Source organism: Myotis davidii, unplaced genomic scaffold, assembly GCF_000327345.1.
Source record: "Myotis davidii unplaced genomic scaffold, ASM32734v1 scaffold3183, whole genome shotgun sequence".
NCBI classification, from domain to species: Eukaryota; Metazoa; Chordata; class Mammalia; order Chiroptera; family Vespertilionidae; genus Myotis; species Myotis davidii.
Window position 1 is genome coordinate 18437 of NW_006294371.1, and position 11582 is coordinate 30018.

The 11582-nt window shown below is 48.5% G+C and overlaps 1 pseudogene and 1 gene segment (V, D, J or C); one reads left to right on the plus strand and one right to left on the minus strand.

Moving 5' to 3' along the window:
• Positions 1–2493: 2493 nt before the first annotated feature.
• Positions 2494–3954, minus strand: LOC102761987 (annotated as a pseudogene).
• Positions 3955–6541: 2587 nt separating this feature from the next.
• On the plus strand, positions 6542–10645 carry LOC102762274. The segment is given in 3 exon segments: positions 6542–6618; positions 6693–7006; positions 10331–10645. Coding segments are annotated over 3 exon segments (675 nt in total).
• The last annotated feature ends 937 nt before the right edge of the window (positions 10646–11582 follow it).

The window sequence follows — 11582 nt, forward strand, 5'->3', positions numbered from 1 at the left end:
GCTCCTTATCTGTATGCAGATAACATGATCTTGTACATAGAAAACCCTAAAAACTGTATGAGAAGCTAATAGAACAGGAATTAAGGAAAGATGTAAGATACAAAAGCAACACACAAATGGCTTGTGCTCCTGCACCTTCTCATCAGAGTGTCTTCATGACTCTATGGGCCTGTTTCAGAGGGAAATGAGGAAAGAAAACTGGAACTGGCTGAACATCAACAAGATGACAACCTAATGAGACAAGAGCCCTGGCCATATGTGTCCTCAGTCTTGGTTAACCCCCCATCATGTTCCCATGTAGCTTTCCCCCTATAATGTGGCACTGAGTCAGGTGCAGGTTCCAGTTGACCCCCATTATGTGGGGACATGGTGACAGCGGTATCAATGGTCACATGTGTAAGGGTTTGGCTGGTGACTCAGGCTGTGCAAGAATTCACAACTAAATGGAGAGATACAGAGAAGATGTTTATTTTACTTTCCAAAAAGAGAAATATCTCGTGTGTCAGTAGTCAATACAGGGCAGGGAACAAATCCTGGCTTCCACTTTACAAGAGTAATGGCTGCTGTTGCTAGGTGATGAGGAAGGGAGAAGATTTGGGACTGAAGATGAGCAGATACCAGGGGGATTTTCTTGAAAAGTTACATTGTGTATCTTTCCAGCAGACTGTCTGGTAGATGTCCCAGGGATGTGTCTCATCAGTACTTTCCTCAAGCCTGTAACATGCTTAGACCACAAGTATGAGGGTTTACAAGGAGGCATGTTTGAAGGGGACGAGTGATGGGAACTTTCTACTAACCAGAGACTCCTTGGTGGGAATGAACCCTGAGTTCTGAAAACAGCAGAGAGGGATGCAAGAATGTAGCCTAGAGAGTAGCTCCTCTTGTACCTCAGTTTGAACAGAGGGGCTGTTTGAATCAGAAGAGCTAAGAATTTTGGGTTTTAATGATCAGGAGATTCTCATAAATTATGATAGCCATTGGAATGAAACAGAAAGGCCCTTTTCCTGTCATAAATATCAGTTTTCAAATCACAACATTTTCATGACCTTAACTTAATTATTTCTAAACTAGAGGCCCAGTGCATGAAAATTCAGGCACTCGGGTGTCCCTCAGACCAGCCTGGACCCTCTCACAATCCGGGACCCCTCGGGTAGGGTCCCTAGGCTGGGCCTGAGACCAGGGCCTATAGGGGCTTTCCTCCCCCCTGCTTCAGGCAGCTTGCCTCACCCCCACCACTGCCACTGCTTGCCATCTGTGCAGTGCTGCTCCTTCCTCCCCTGCCACCAGTGGCCTCCCTCTGAAGGCAATGGGCTGGGGTGCAATGGCTTGGCTGGGCTGGGCCTCCCTCTGCTGGGCAATTGCTGGCCAGCTGCACACCTGACACAGAGTCACTGCTGGTGGCCTGGGCCTCCCTCTTTCTTTGCTTGAGGGCAAGGCCAGCATGGCGAGGGGAAGTGGTGGTTCTGGTCTCTGGTCATTCTGTTTGTTACGCTTATGGTGACTGGCCTTTTATTATATAAAATCATTACTGATATCTTCATGAAACACACCAGGTTATGACTGAGGTTCTTCTATATCCCAATGTATGAAACTGGATTTACAACGGAGTCTAGAGAATGAATACCACAAAGGAAGCAGTACAGCTGCTACACATCCAGCACTAAACTCCCCTGAAGGAACAGGACCCGGGAGCTCTGTCTGTGTCTCTATAGCTCATGATTCTGGTACCCAGGGACCTGCACAGATGCTCCTCTCTCCCCCAACACGTGGTCCATTGCTCCAGGCTCACACTCTGGTCTTATTTTATCCTCTGATCACTTTGTAGGGGAAATAGTGTCATAGGGAACTTCCCGTCTCCTGAACTTGAACGTCCTGGGCTTTTAATGTTTCCTCCAGTTGTGAGGGTTAGTTCACCTTGGTGTGTTCATTGTTGATGACTGTCAAAGGCATCTCAGTTATATTTTGAACTCTATCTTCTTGTATTAATTGTTCAAAATTTTATTTTGATGCACAGTATGGGAAATGGACTTTTAAAACAACTGAATTTTATGGAAAATGAAGAAAAAATAAATTAGACCCATGTTAAAGTAAAAGATCAGCTAAATGTCTAAAGTTAAGGATATGAGATCCATAGATAAACTTTGATTTCACAGTCTTTCTAAGACGTTGTAGTCCTTCCCTAACCAGTTTGGCTCAGTGGATAGAGTGTCAGCCTGTGGACTGAAGGGTCCCAGGTTCCAATCCAGTCAAGGGCATGTATCTTGGTTGTGGGCACATCCCCAGTAGGGGGTGTTCAAGAGGCAGCTGATTGATGTTTCTCTCTCATCGATGTTTCTAACTCTCTGTCCCTCTTCCTTCCTCTCTGTAAAAAAGCCAATAAAATATAGTTTTAAAAGAATAGATATAGGAACACTCTTTAAAAATTTTTTAAAAGAAGTTGAAGTCCTTCAAACAACGTTGCTATGAACTTATCCAGAGCATAACAACATATAGGAAAGCTTAAAAAGGGTGGTGATTAGGGACACGTTTCCTTGGTGCTGCTTTGATAATGTCACCCACATGCAGCATCCCCTCTGCTGCTTCAGCTGCACCCAGATGAACCTGCCACTTCACTTGGACATTGTCTGTGATGCCCAGCACTGCCATCACCAACAGCACCTTCCTTCATATCCAGTCCAGCAGTTGTATTGCCTTCACGATGGATAACTCAGAGCTGTGCCACCAGATCTGCATTGTCACAGCCTGCATTACCATCTCTAACAGTAGGCAACATCCTAGTGCTTGAGAGTAAGAATCCATTGCAATAGCTTCTTTACCTGGAGTTCATTGCCAGATGTGACACAGAATGAGCTATCAGCAGCTTAGAACAGCCTCCTCCATAAACTGTTCTAGAAGCCTTCACAGTGTGTGCAAGAACACAAAGAGCATCATGCAAAGATCTTTCTGCTTCACCTAAAATGTGCTGAGTGGCACCACGAAGAACAATAGTGCAAGCCTCACCAAGGGCTACCCCAGAAACATGAATGAGCGTATCTTCTCCAATCATGACTTCCTCAATGAGCTTGCAACTTCCAAGCTTCACTAGTTCTAGGAGGTCAAAGATAGAGGCAATTTCACCACCTGTGACAAGAGCCAGGTGTTCTACATGTTCAATAGCCATACCCCAGAAGCCCCAAAAAGCAGCTCAGGATAATTAGAAATTTATTGCCTGTTAATAAAGCAATATATCCCATGCTTAAGAATACATTCAACTTTCTCCTTCATTTTTTCCCTTTTCTGCTTGTTTTATTTTAGCAAACTTTGCTGTAGAATCAACCCTTACAGGGGAACCAAATATCTTTATTTTGTCTGTGTTCACACCAGTATTTGCAATAAGAACTTTAGCATTTTCATTTCCTTTTGGTTGATTAACTGCATTTTTTTTTTATCCAACAGAAAGCCTTTATCTAAATAGGAATCCACCAGACTTTCTCCTAGCTTCTTGATGACATGAATTACCTCCAGATTACCAGAGCCCTTCAATCAGAGAACAGCTTCTACAGCTAACTTTGTAGAGTGATCTTTGTGATGAGTAAGAAATTTGAAGGATAATGTTGTTCCTGCAATGTTCATTAAATCTTGGCAGGATTTATCTTCATCAGAACCATGATCAACTGTGGAACTGAACAGAGCCTGTCTTGCTGCCTTTGTGGCTTCTCTTCAACCCGCAATGATGGTCTGAAGATGAGTCTTTTTTGAAATTAAATATTCTGCTTCTCTTAGTCATTCTGCTGCTAAAATAGGAACAGAGGTAGTGCCATCTCCAATGTCATCATCCTGAACCCTGGACATATCAACTAACACTTTAGCTGCTGGATTATCAACACCGATGTTTTTTGGAGGATAGTTGGTCACCATATGAGAGGCATCTCATCCACTGCTTCCCAGAATTGTGTCCATGCATTTGGGTCCCAAAGTGCTCTTAACCAAGTGTCCCATAGTGATGGACCAATAAAGGAAGACAGGTGAGCTGTCTCTGTTCTCTCTTCATGAGCAGCACCCGCAAGATGTTGAAGGTGTCAGGGAAGCCATGGTTCCAAAGAGGTGGCCACTCATGCTTCTCCCTCTCAGCTCGCAGCCTGGATGCTGGGGAAAAGAAGATGGATGTGACACCAGAGGCTGTTGGCATGGGGGGGACCCTTGGCAGCTCACAGCAGAAGGGCTGACCTCTATTTTCTTATGTGTCCGCATCTGATTTTCCCCACAGGGTCTACCACTATCACTTCAATGTGATCAGTGTCCCTCCACAGTTGCTAATTTCCACAGCGTCACAGCTCATTTCCCCAGTAGACTCACTCCTTCCTTCCTGGGAATGAGCTCACCTCAGTAACCCACACACATCCCCATACGCATAGGCACACGTGGTGTATTTCCTTCTCTGGGACCAACAGTGTGAACCAGTCTCCATCCAGGCACATCTCCTCCCTCTGTCCAGGTCGGACCCAGGCACATCTATAAACACCAAGGGACCTGGGACCCCTAATTAGAACGGCCTCACCTGCTCTGGATGTCAGGTGCTCTCTCTGCGGACCTAATACAGGTCAGACCCCATGTCCAGGTGCTCACCAAAGGGCCAGCATGTTCTCCGTGAGCTGCTCCTGGGGGCTCTTCAAGAACCTGCATCCAGGAGTTAGAATTTTTTACTTAATCATCCAACAAGATTATTGACCACCCAGGTGGTGAATCTTTGCACTCAAGACTTTGTTCATGAAAAAATGAAGGAAATAACCTTTGCGACGCTAAACGCTGAAAGGACGAGGACTGCGCCCTCCATCTTGCCCCGTACCCTCCATGTTGGGGCAGCTGCCATGTGCTCAGGAGGGTACCTCCTTCCTGGAAACCCCGGCCTCTTCTGGCCACGCCCAGGATTTCTTTAAACTAACCAATGACAATCAAGGGACGTGCACGCCATAGAGATACCCGACTTGCGCCTGGCCAATTGGCAGGGCCCACGGTCAGCTCCCCTCCCCTTGCTCCACCCCACAATAAAACTCTTCGTCCCATCGGGCTTCGCTCTCTCAGCCACTGGGCTTACCGTTACATCGGTGAGTGTGGTTGGGGAGCCGAACTAGTTCGAAATGAAGGACTCTTTGCTTTTGCATCGGACTCGCTGGCTCCCTGTGGGTTCTTGGGAATCTTGAAATCTGGGCACAACAAAGCAATGAATGAAAATCACCCCCTGCAGAGGTGGGCCCACTTCCTCATCTCCCAAAGTGAGGAGGGCGGGCTTTTCTGTCCTCTCCACTATGACTTACTCATATGGTCTTGGGCACAATCCTAGAATTCACTGACAGGGGGGTCTCAGGAGCTGTATTTAAAGGGCTCAGCTCCTGGACAGGGAACTGTCCTCTGTCCATGGTGAGTTTGTTCCCTGTGCTCACTGCTCCCTACAGTTCCACTGCCAACAGTCATGGAGGGTCCCCCACAAATATCAGAAAACATGTTCTCTCCAATCGTGGTTCAGGGTTCAGGATCTGAAAGAGGAGCCACACACAAATGAAAGAGAAAAGACAAGAGATAATTTGGGAATATTGGGGGCCAGGGGGGTAAGTCCAACACAAGAGGAAAGAATTCTACCCGTGCTCAGGCCGCACCAACCATTTTATATTCAGAGGTAAACAAGGTAGTGGTTACATAGTTACACAGTTCTTGTGAATTTCACTTGTTTTGACCATAGTTATACTTCCTGCACTTCCCTCAACCCATTAGCTTCCCAGATAAGATCTAGGGAGTGTTATAAGGTCAAGCCTAATTATGCTAAGAGGGCTGTGCCCTCTAAGCTGGGACTTATTTGTGACTTTGCCAACAGGTCAGTCCGAGGCTTAACCCTATATCAGTTCCCCACACTGCTGTGTCGCATGGTGGACACTCCAGGGTGCTGAGTGTGCACACCAGGCCTCGTAACAACACCTCCCAGGTGCAAGCTGAGGGCCTGGTACTAGAGGCCTGGGATGCGGAGGGTTATGTTCCTCAGGTTCTCTCTGGAGGCGGCCGCCTGAGGCCCAGGGTATTTTTGCAGAGAACCATCTGCATACAAGTAGCAGGACTGGGGCTTCCACTCTTTCAGAAAGGCCAAGGAAAGCTACTCCATGGTAGATATTCCTGCCTTGTCTCGGGCAGCTGGTTCAGATACCTGTCCTCAGACCATGAGGCTCAGAATAACCACTAGGGAACACTGTCATCTCCAAAATCCTGTTCCCGGATGACTCCTGAGGGTTTTATGTGCAACCTGCACTGGAGGACTGACAAAGTCCCACTTTCCGTCCTGGCAGAGTGTGTTTCTCACTATTCACAGATGAGCTACTAGAATATTCAGACCAGCCACATGTCCCTGAGTCCTGGCCCAGGCACCCTTGTCTACTGGTCTTCCTCATGTGACTGCAGGGAGGGAGGAACCCCCTGCCAGCTCAGACAGGTCCTCAGGAAAAGACATGCAAATGCAGCACCTCCCCTGCTCATGAAAGTCTGCCAGACTGGGAACCTTCAGAACCTGGACAGGAGCCCTCCTGTGTGAGCCTCTCAGTGTCCACACCATGGGGTCTGCGCTCCTCTGGGCTGCCCTTCTCTTCGCTGTCAAAGGTATGTTCCTGTGCATCAGGCTCATGGGGACTGGGTGACATGGGGCAGTTCTCAGTCTGCTTCTCTGTTTGCAGGTGGCCTGTGCCAAGTTCAACTGGTGGAGTCTGGGGGAGGCGTGGTGCCTCCTGGGGGGACTCTGAGTCTCTCCTGCAAAGCTTCTGGATTCACCTTCACTAACTACAGCATGTACTGGGTCCGCCAGGCTCCAGAGAAGGGGCTGCAGTGGGTGGCAACAGTGAGTCAACCAAATGGAAAGAATCAGTGGTATGCTCCAGCAGTTCAAGGAAGATTCACAATCTCCAGGGACAACCCTACGAGCACAGTTTCTCTTAAAATGACCAAGCTGACATCTGAGGACACAGCCATATATTACTGTACAAGAGACACAGTGAGGGGAAGTCAATGTGAGCCCTGACACAAACATGCCTGATGAGACAGCAGGGCTGGGCTGCAGCGGGCACTCAGGACCAGTAAGGGACACTGAGAACCAGCAGGTGGAGCTCATGACCTGCAGGTCATATGTCTAATCTTGGGCAAGTGCAAAGGGGTAGGGGCAGGCTTCCTATTGTGATGGGTGTTTTCCTCGCCTCTCCATGTTATTGTCTAGTCTCAGGAAAAAGCATGTCTTATTCTTTGAATCTTTAAGTTCTCACATCATCGCTGGGGCCAGGAAGGAAGGGCACTGTGTTTGTAGGTGAGTGATGAGCAGTCACTAGAGATTCCCTTCAGCAGTTCCCTACAGGATCTTCTCCATGAGCAGATCAGCCTGACCATTCTCACATCCCTGATGGGGACACATTTCCTTCAAAGAGAAACAGCACTGACATCAGTGCCCTTGGGTTTAAGCTCATGCTCTCTGGCCCAGTAGGTGTGGCTCTGTGCTAGACCTATGACCCAGGAGGTCATGATTTGATTTGGGTGAGGGCACATGACCACCAGATTGGTTCCCCAGCAGGGAGAATGCTGGAGACAGCAGATCCATGATTCTCTCTCACCATTGATGTTTCTACCCCTCCCTCTCTGAAATGAATAAAAATATCTATAATAATAAAAGTGTAATATGCAAATTAGACTGGACATCCTTCCAGATGAAGCTGGGGCTGCAAGTGAAGGCAGGGTCCAGGGTGCCTGCCAGTGGCTGGAGGGAAGCCCAGGCCCCAGGTCCCAGGTGCCAGAGGGAAGCTGGTCCTGGGAGCTTGGGGAAGGAAGGCCTACTCTTGCACAAACGTTGTGCATTGGGCCTCTAGTACTTTAAAAAAAGAACCTCACACTCTCTGCCCTCATACCGGCACACACTGCCTTACCTGGCCCCTTACTTCAGACAGGCACTCCCATGTCCCTTGCTGTCTTCTATAAAATTTTAGTCATCAATGCACGGAACCCACTTCATCTATTCATTTGACATGTGCATTCCTCCAGAGTCACCCAGGACACATCCCAGACAGGTGGCCTAAGCTGCCATCAACCCCCGTCATGCATGAATGGTCCTGATGGACATTTCCTGTAGTGACAGAGATTCATTTCAGTTGTCACTTTGCTGTAAACATTGTTTAGAAAAGATGTTGCTTGATGCAGGGCCCACGTGTGACAACACATTAGGGCAAGAGCCACATAGAGGATAAATGTACACTGACTTACAAGAAGGGGTGGCACACACTTACCAGGTGCTTGATGGACCAGCACAGACCCACAGGCCTGAGGAAATGGGGATGTTCCTGACCTCTCCCTGGTAGGAGCCTGAGTAACCACCATTGGAGTCTGAATTCTCACTCGCAACAACATACTCAGGGCAGGACTACCCATGAGGCTGAACCAGAGACACTGATGCCAGAGGAGACTGAGGCTCTGGCAGGGGCTGATATTGCAGCTGTGGGTCTCTGAGAAGTGATTGTCTCCATGTGGGAGACAAGGGACTGAGGGCAACTGGGAGGAAGCCCACAGGGAAGTTAACTATCAGGATGGACACCAATAATAGACAGACTCCTAATTCATCTTGGAACCAGGATCCAGAGGAAGCCAGGGTCCCTCCTATAATTGGCCTTACTCACCTGCCCACTGTTGCCCCATCCACCAGGTGACCTGGGAGGACAGCCTCACCAGACAGCTGACAATGCTGCTGCCTCCTCCCCTCTCAGTTCTGAGGTGTACACCCAGCTTAATGAGGGGGTCTTTGGGGACACACTGCAATGTACCCCTGTGGTCAAAGGGATGACCAATTGCCACCTCTGACTCTCCCTGACCTGTTCTAACCTGCATGTGGGTATACAGGACCTGGAAGAGCACAGACACACCAGAGCCTGCTCTTCAAAGACTGTGTTTGTATCGTGGGTGCATTTGATCGGTTTCCAAAGAAAGTCTCACCCAGGCCTAGAATTCCCTTGTGGCCCCTGCCCATGTGCGATGGACAGGGAAGAAGGGCAAATGTAGATTCATAGCAAAGAAAATCATCAGTGTGTGTGTGTGTGTGTGTGTGTGTGTGTGTGTGTGTGTGTGTGTGTGTGTGTGTGTGTGTAACCTATTAAATACTAAAAGTGCTGTGAGATTTGGACCAATGCCGGGAAGAGAGGAACCTAAGAACATAAGAGGCCCCAGGGCCCCTGGGAGCTTCTGGATGAAGGGAGGGTCAGCTGTGTCTGTGTAACTGGGAGCTCCAGGGAAGGGCTCCCTGGTGGCTTCCTAAAGCCCTGGTTTGGGGTCTCCCTGCAGACCCACTGGGGCTCAGGAAGGCCAGTTCACTCTGTCCAGACACATCAAAACCACACGGTGTCCCTGAGGGAGCAATCTGATGTCAGGGCACAGTCTTCACTACTGGACTAGAAAAGCTGAGAGGTCAATGTCCTGTGAGCCTAGACAGGACCCTCCCCTACAGTTCCAGGGCTGGACAGCAGAGAGCGCTCAAGGCCCAGGAGCACAGGCTGCTGCCACAGGAGCAGGTGCAAAGGGAGCTGGGCAAGGGCCTTCCTCTCTTCATACAAACCATCCAAACTGAAAGTTGGACATTTATGCTGAGGTGACTATGAATATCCTGCTCTATGACAGCATTTATCAAACTCAATGAGACATGAGAACTACTCACAGGGGGTGTTTCTATGGCTTCTGGATATCTGAATTGTAAGGGGCTGGGGCAGGAATGGATTTATTACCTCACTAGAGGCAAGATTTTGGAGACACGATGATCCAGGAAGAAGACATTCAGGTATCAAAGCCTAGAGCTGGTCCAAGTGGCCCATGTCATACAAAGGTGGGACCATAAAGGTGAGCATGCCCTGTGGGGCTGGTTCCTCATGGGGGGGGAGCTCTGTCTGCACAGAGGTCATGAATCTGGCAGATGACTCATCTCCTCCACCCAAGATTGGGACTTGGACACTCAGACTCCCACTGAGCCCGTTCCCTGTGTCAACCATCTTCTCTCAGGTGGGGTCAAGACCTCAGCTATGAAATACTCTTCTTCATTAATATGCAAAAGAGAGGAGGCGGACTGGATTAAATATCGGTAAGTCTGTGCCCTGAGGGTATCAGCCACAGCCATACTCTCCCCTACAGAGTGCTCACAGCACAGCCCTCACTATGGACTGGAGTTGGATTACCCTCCTCCTGGTGGCCATAGCTACAGGTAAGGGGCTCCCAGTGTCTGGTTTGAGGAAGGGACCAGTGAGAGTCAAGGGAGATTTCCACTCACTCCTGTCTCCTCCCCACAGGTGTCCACTCCCAGGTGCAGCTGGTGCAGTCTGGGTCTGAGGTGAGGAAGCCTGGGGCCTCCGTGAAGGTCTCCTGCAAGGCTTCTGGATACACCTTCACCAGCTATGCTATGAACTGGGTGCGACAGGCTCCAGGAAAGGCCCTGCAGTATATGGGCTGGATCAACACGGAAACTGGGAAACCCACGTATGCTCAGGGATTTTCAGAAAGATTTGTCTTCTCCATGGACACCTCTGTCAGCACGGCCTATCTGCAGATCAATGGCCTCAAGTCTGAGGACACAGCCATGTATTACTGTGCAAGACACAGTGAGGGGAAGGCAATGTGAGCCCTGACACAAACCTCCCTGCAGGATGGGCTGTGACCACCAAGTGGCGCTCAGCATCCCTGAACACAAGGACCATCCCAGCAGCACGTGCAGCTGGAGGTTTGAGCTGGTTTCCTGTGTGGTTCCCTCTTCATGTCACAGTTTCCCTCAGGGAACCTCTGGATTCCTGATTCTGCACTTACCTTCGAAGCCCTTGCGTTAGTCTGTTGTAAAGAGACAAAACTTTCTCACATGGACAAAAGACACATAATATCTTTCAGACCACTCTTGTGCCTAAATGACAATCATCTAATTTTCTGACCCAAATGCCCTGAATCTAACAAGAGGCTCCACTGACTTAACAGTGCAGCTCACCTAAATGCTCACCTTAAATTGAAAAACATCTCTATTTCTAGCTGTGGCCAACACAGTTATTTGAACCCAAAGCTGAGAAGAAAAACCCCGGTGATGACAGTCATTGACTTGTCATCATGCTCATAGCACAAGAGTAGGTGACACCAGGCAGAGGCAGAGGCAGCCACATAACTTGGTACAGATGTCTAAGCTGATGATGAACACAAACATTAAGGGACACGGGATGTTTATTATGCACATGGTTGAAATCTCTGGGAAGCAGAAGAAAGGCCCTTCAGTCAGAGCTGGTTGTTGAAGCCATGAAAGGAGACTGGCTCAAGGCAATTGGGGATGGTGAGGAATTCTGCTTCCAGTGGGTGGTTCCAATCTCAAAATGACATCTAAAGAGAAAACTATGATATCTTAACTCCATTCCCATGTCAGGAGCAGATGGAGAAGAGGCATCAATGAGCCAACAGTTGTCAGAACTCAAAAAAAGAAAATAGAGTATGGCTACCCATTTTGCTTACAACTATAAAAAAGCAAAAATTGAGATAAAACATCTTTATGTGTGTACAAAAACAAGATCTATAGAAAATGAGAA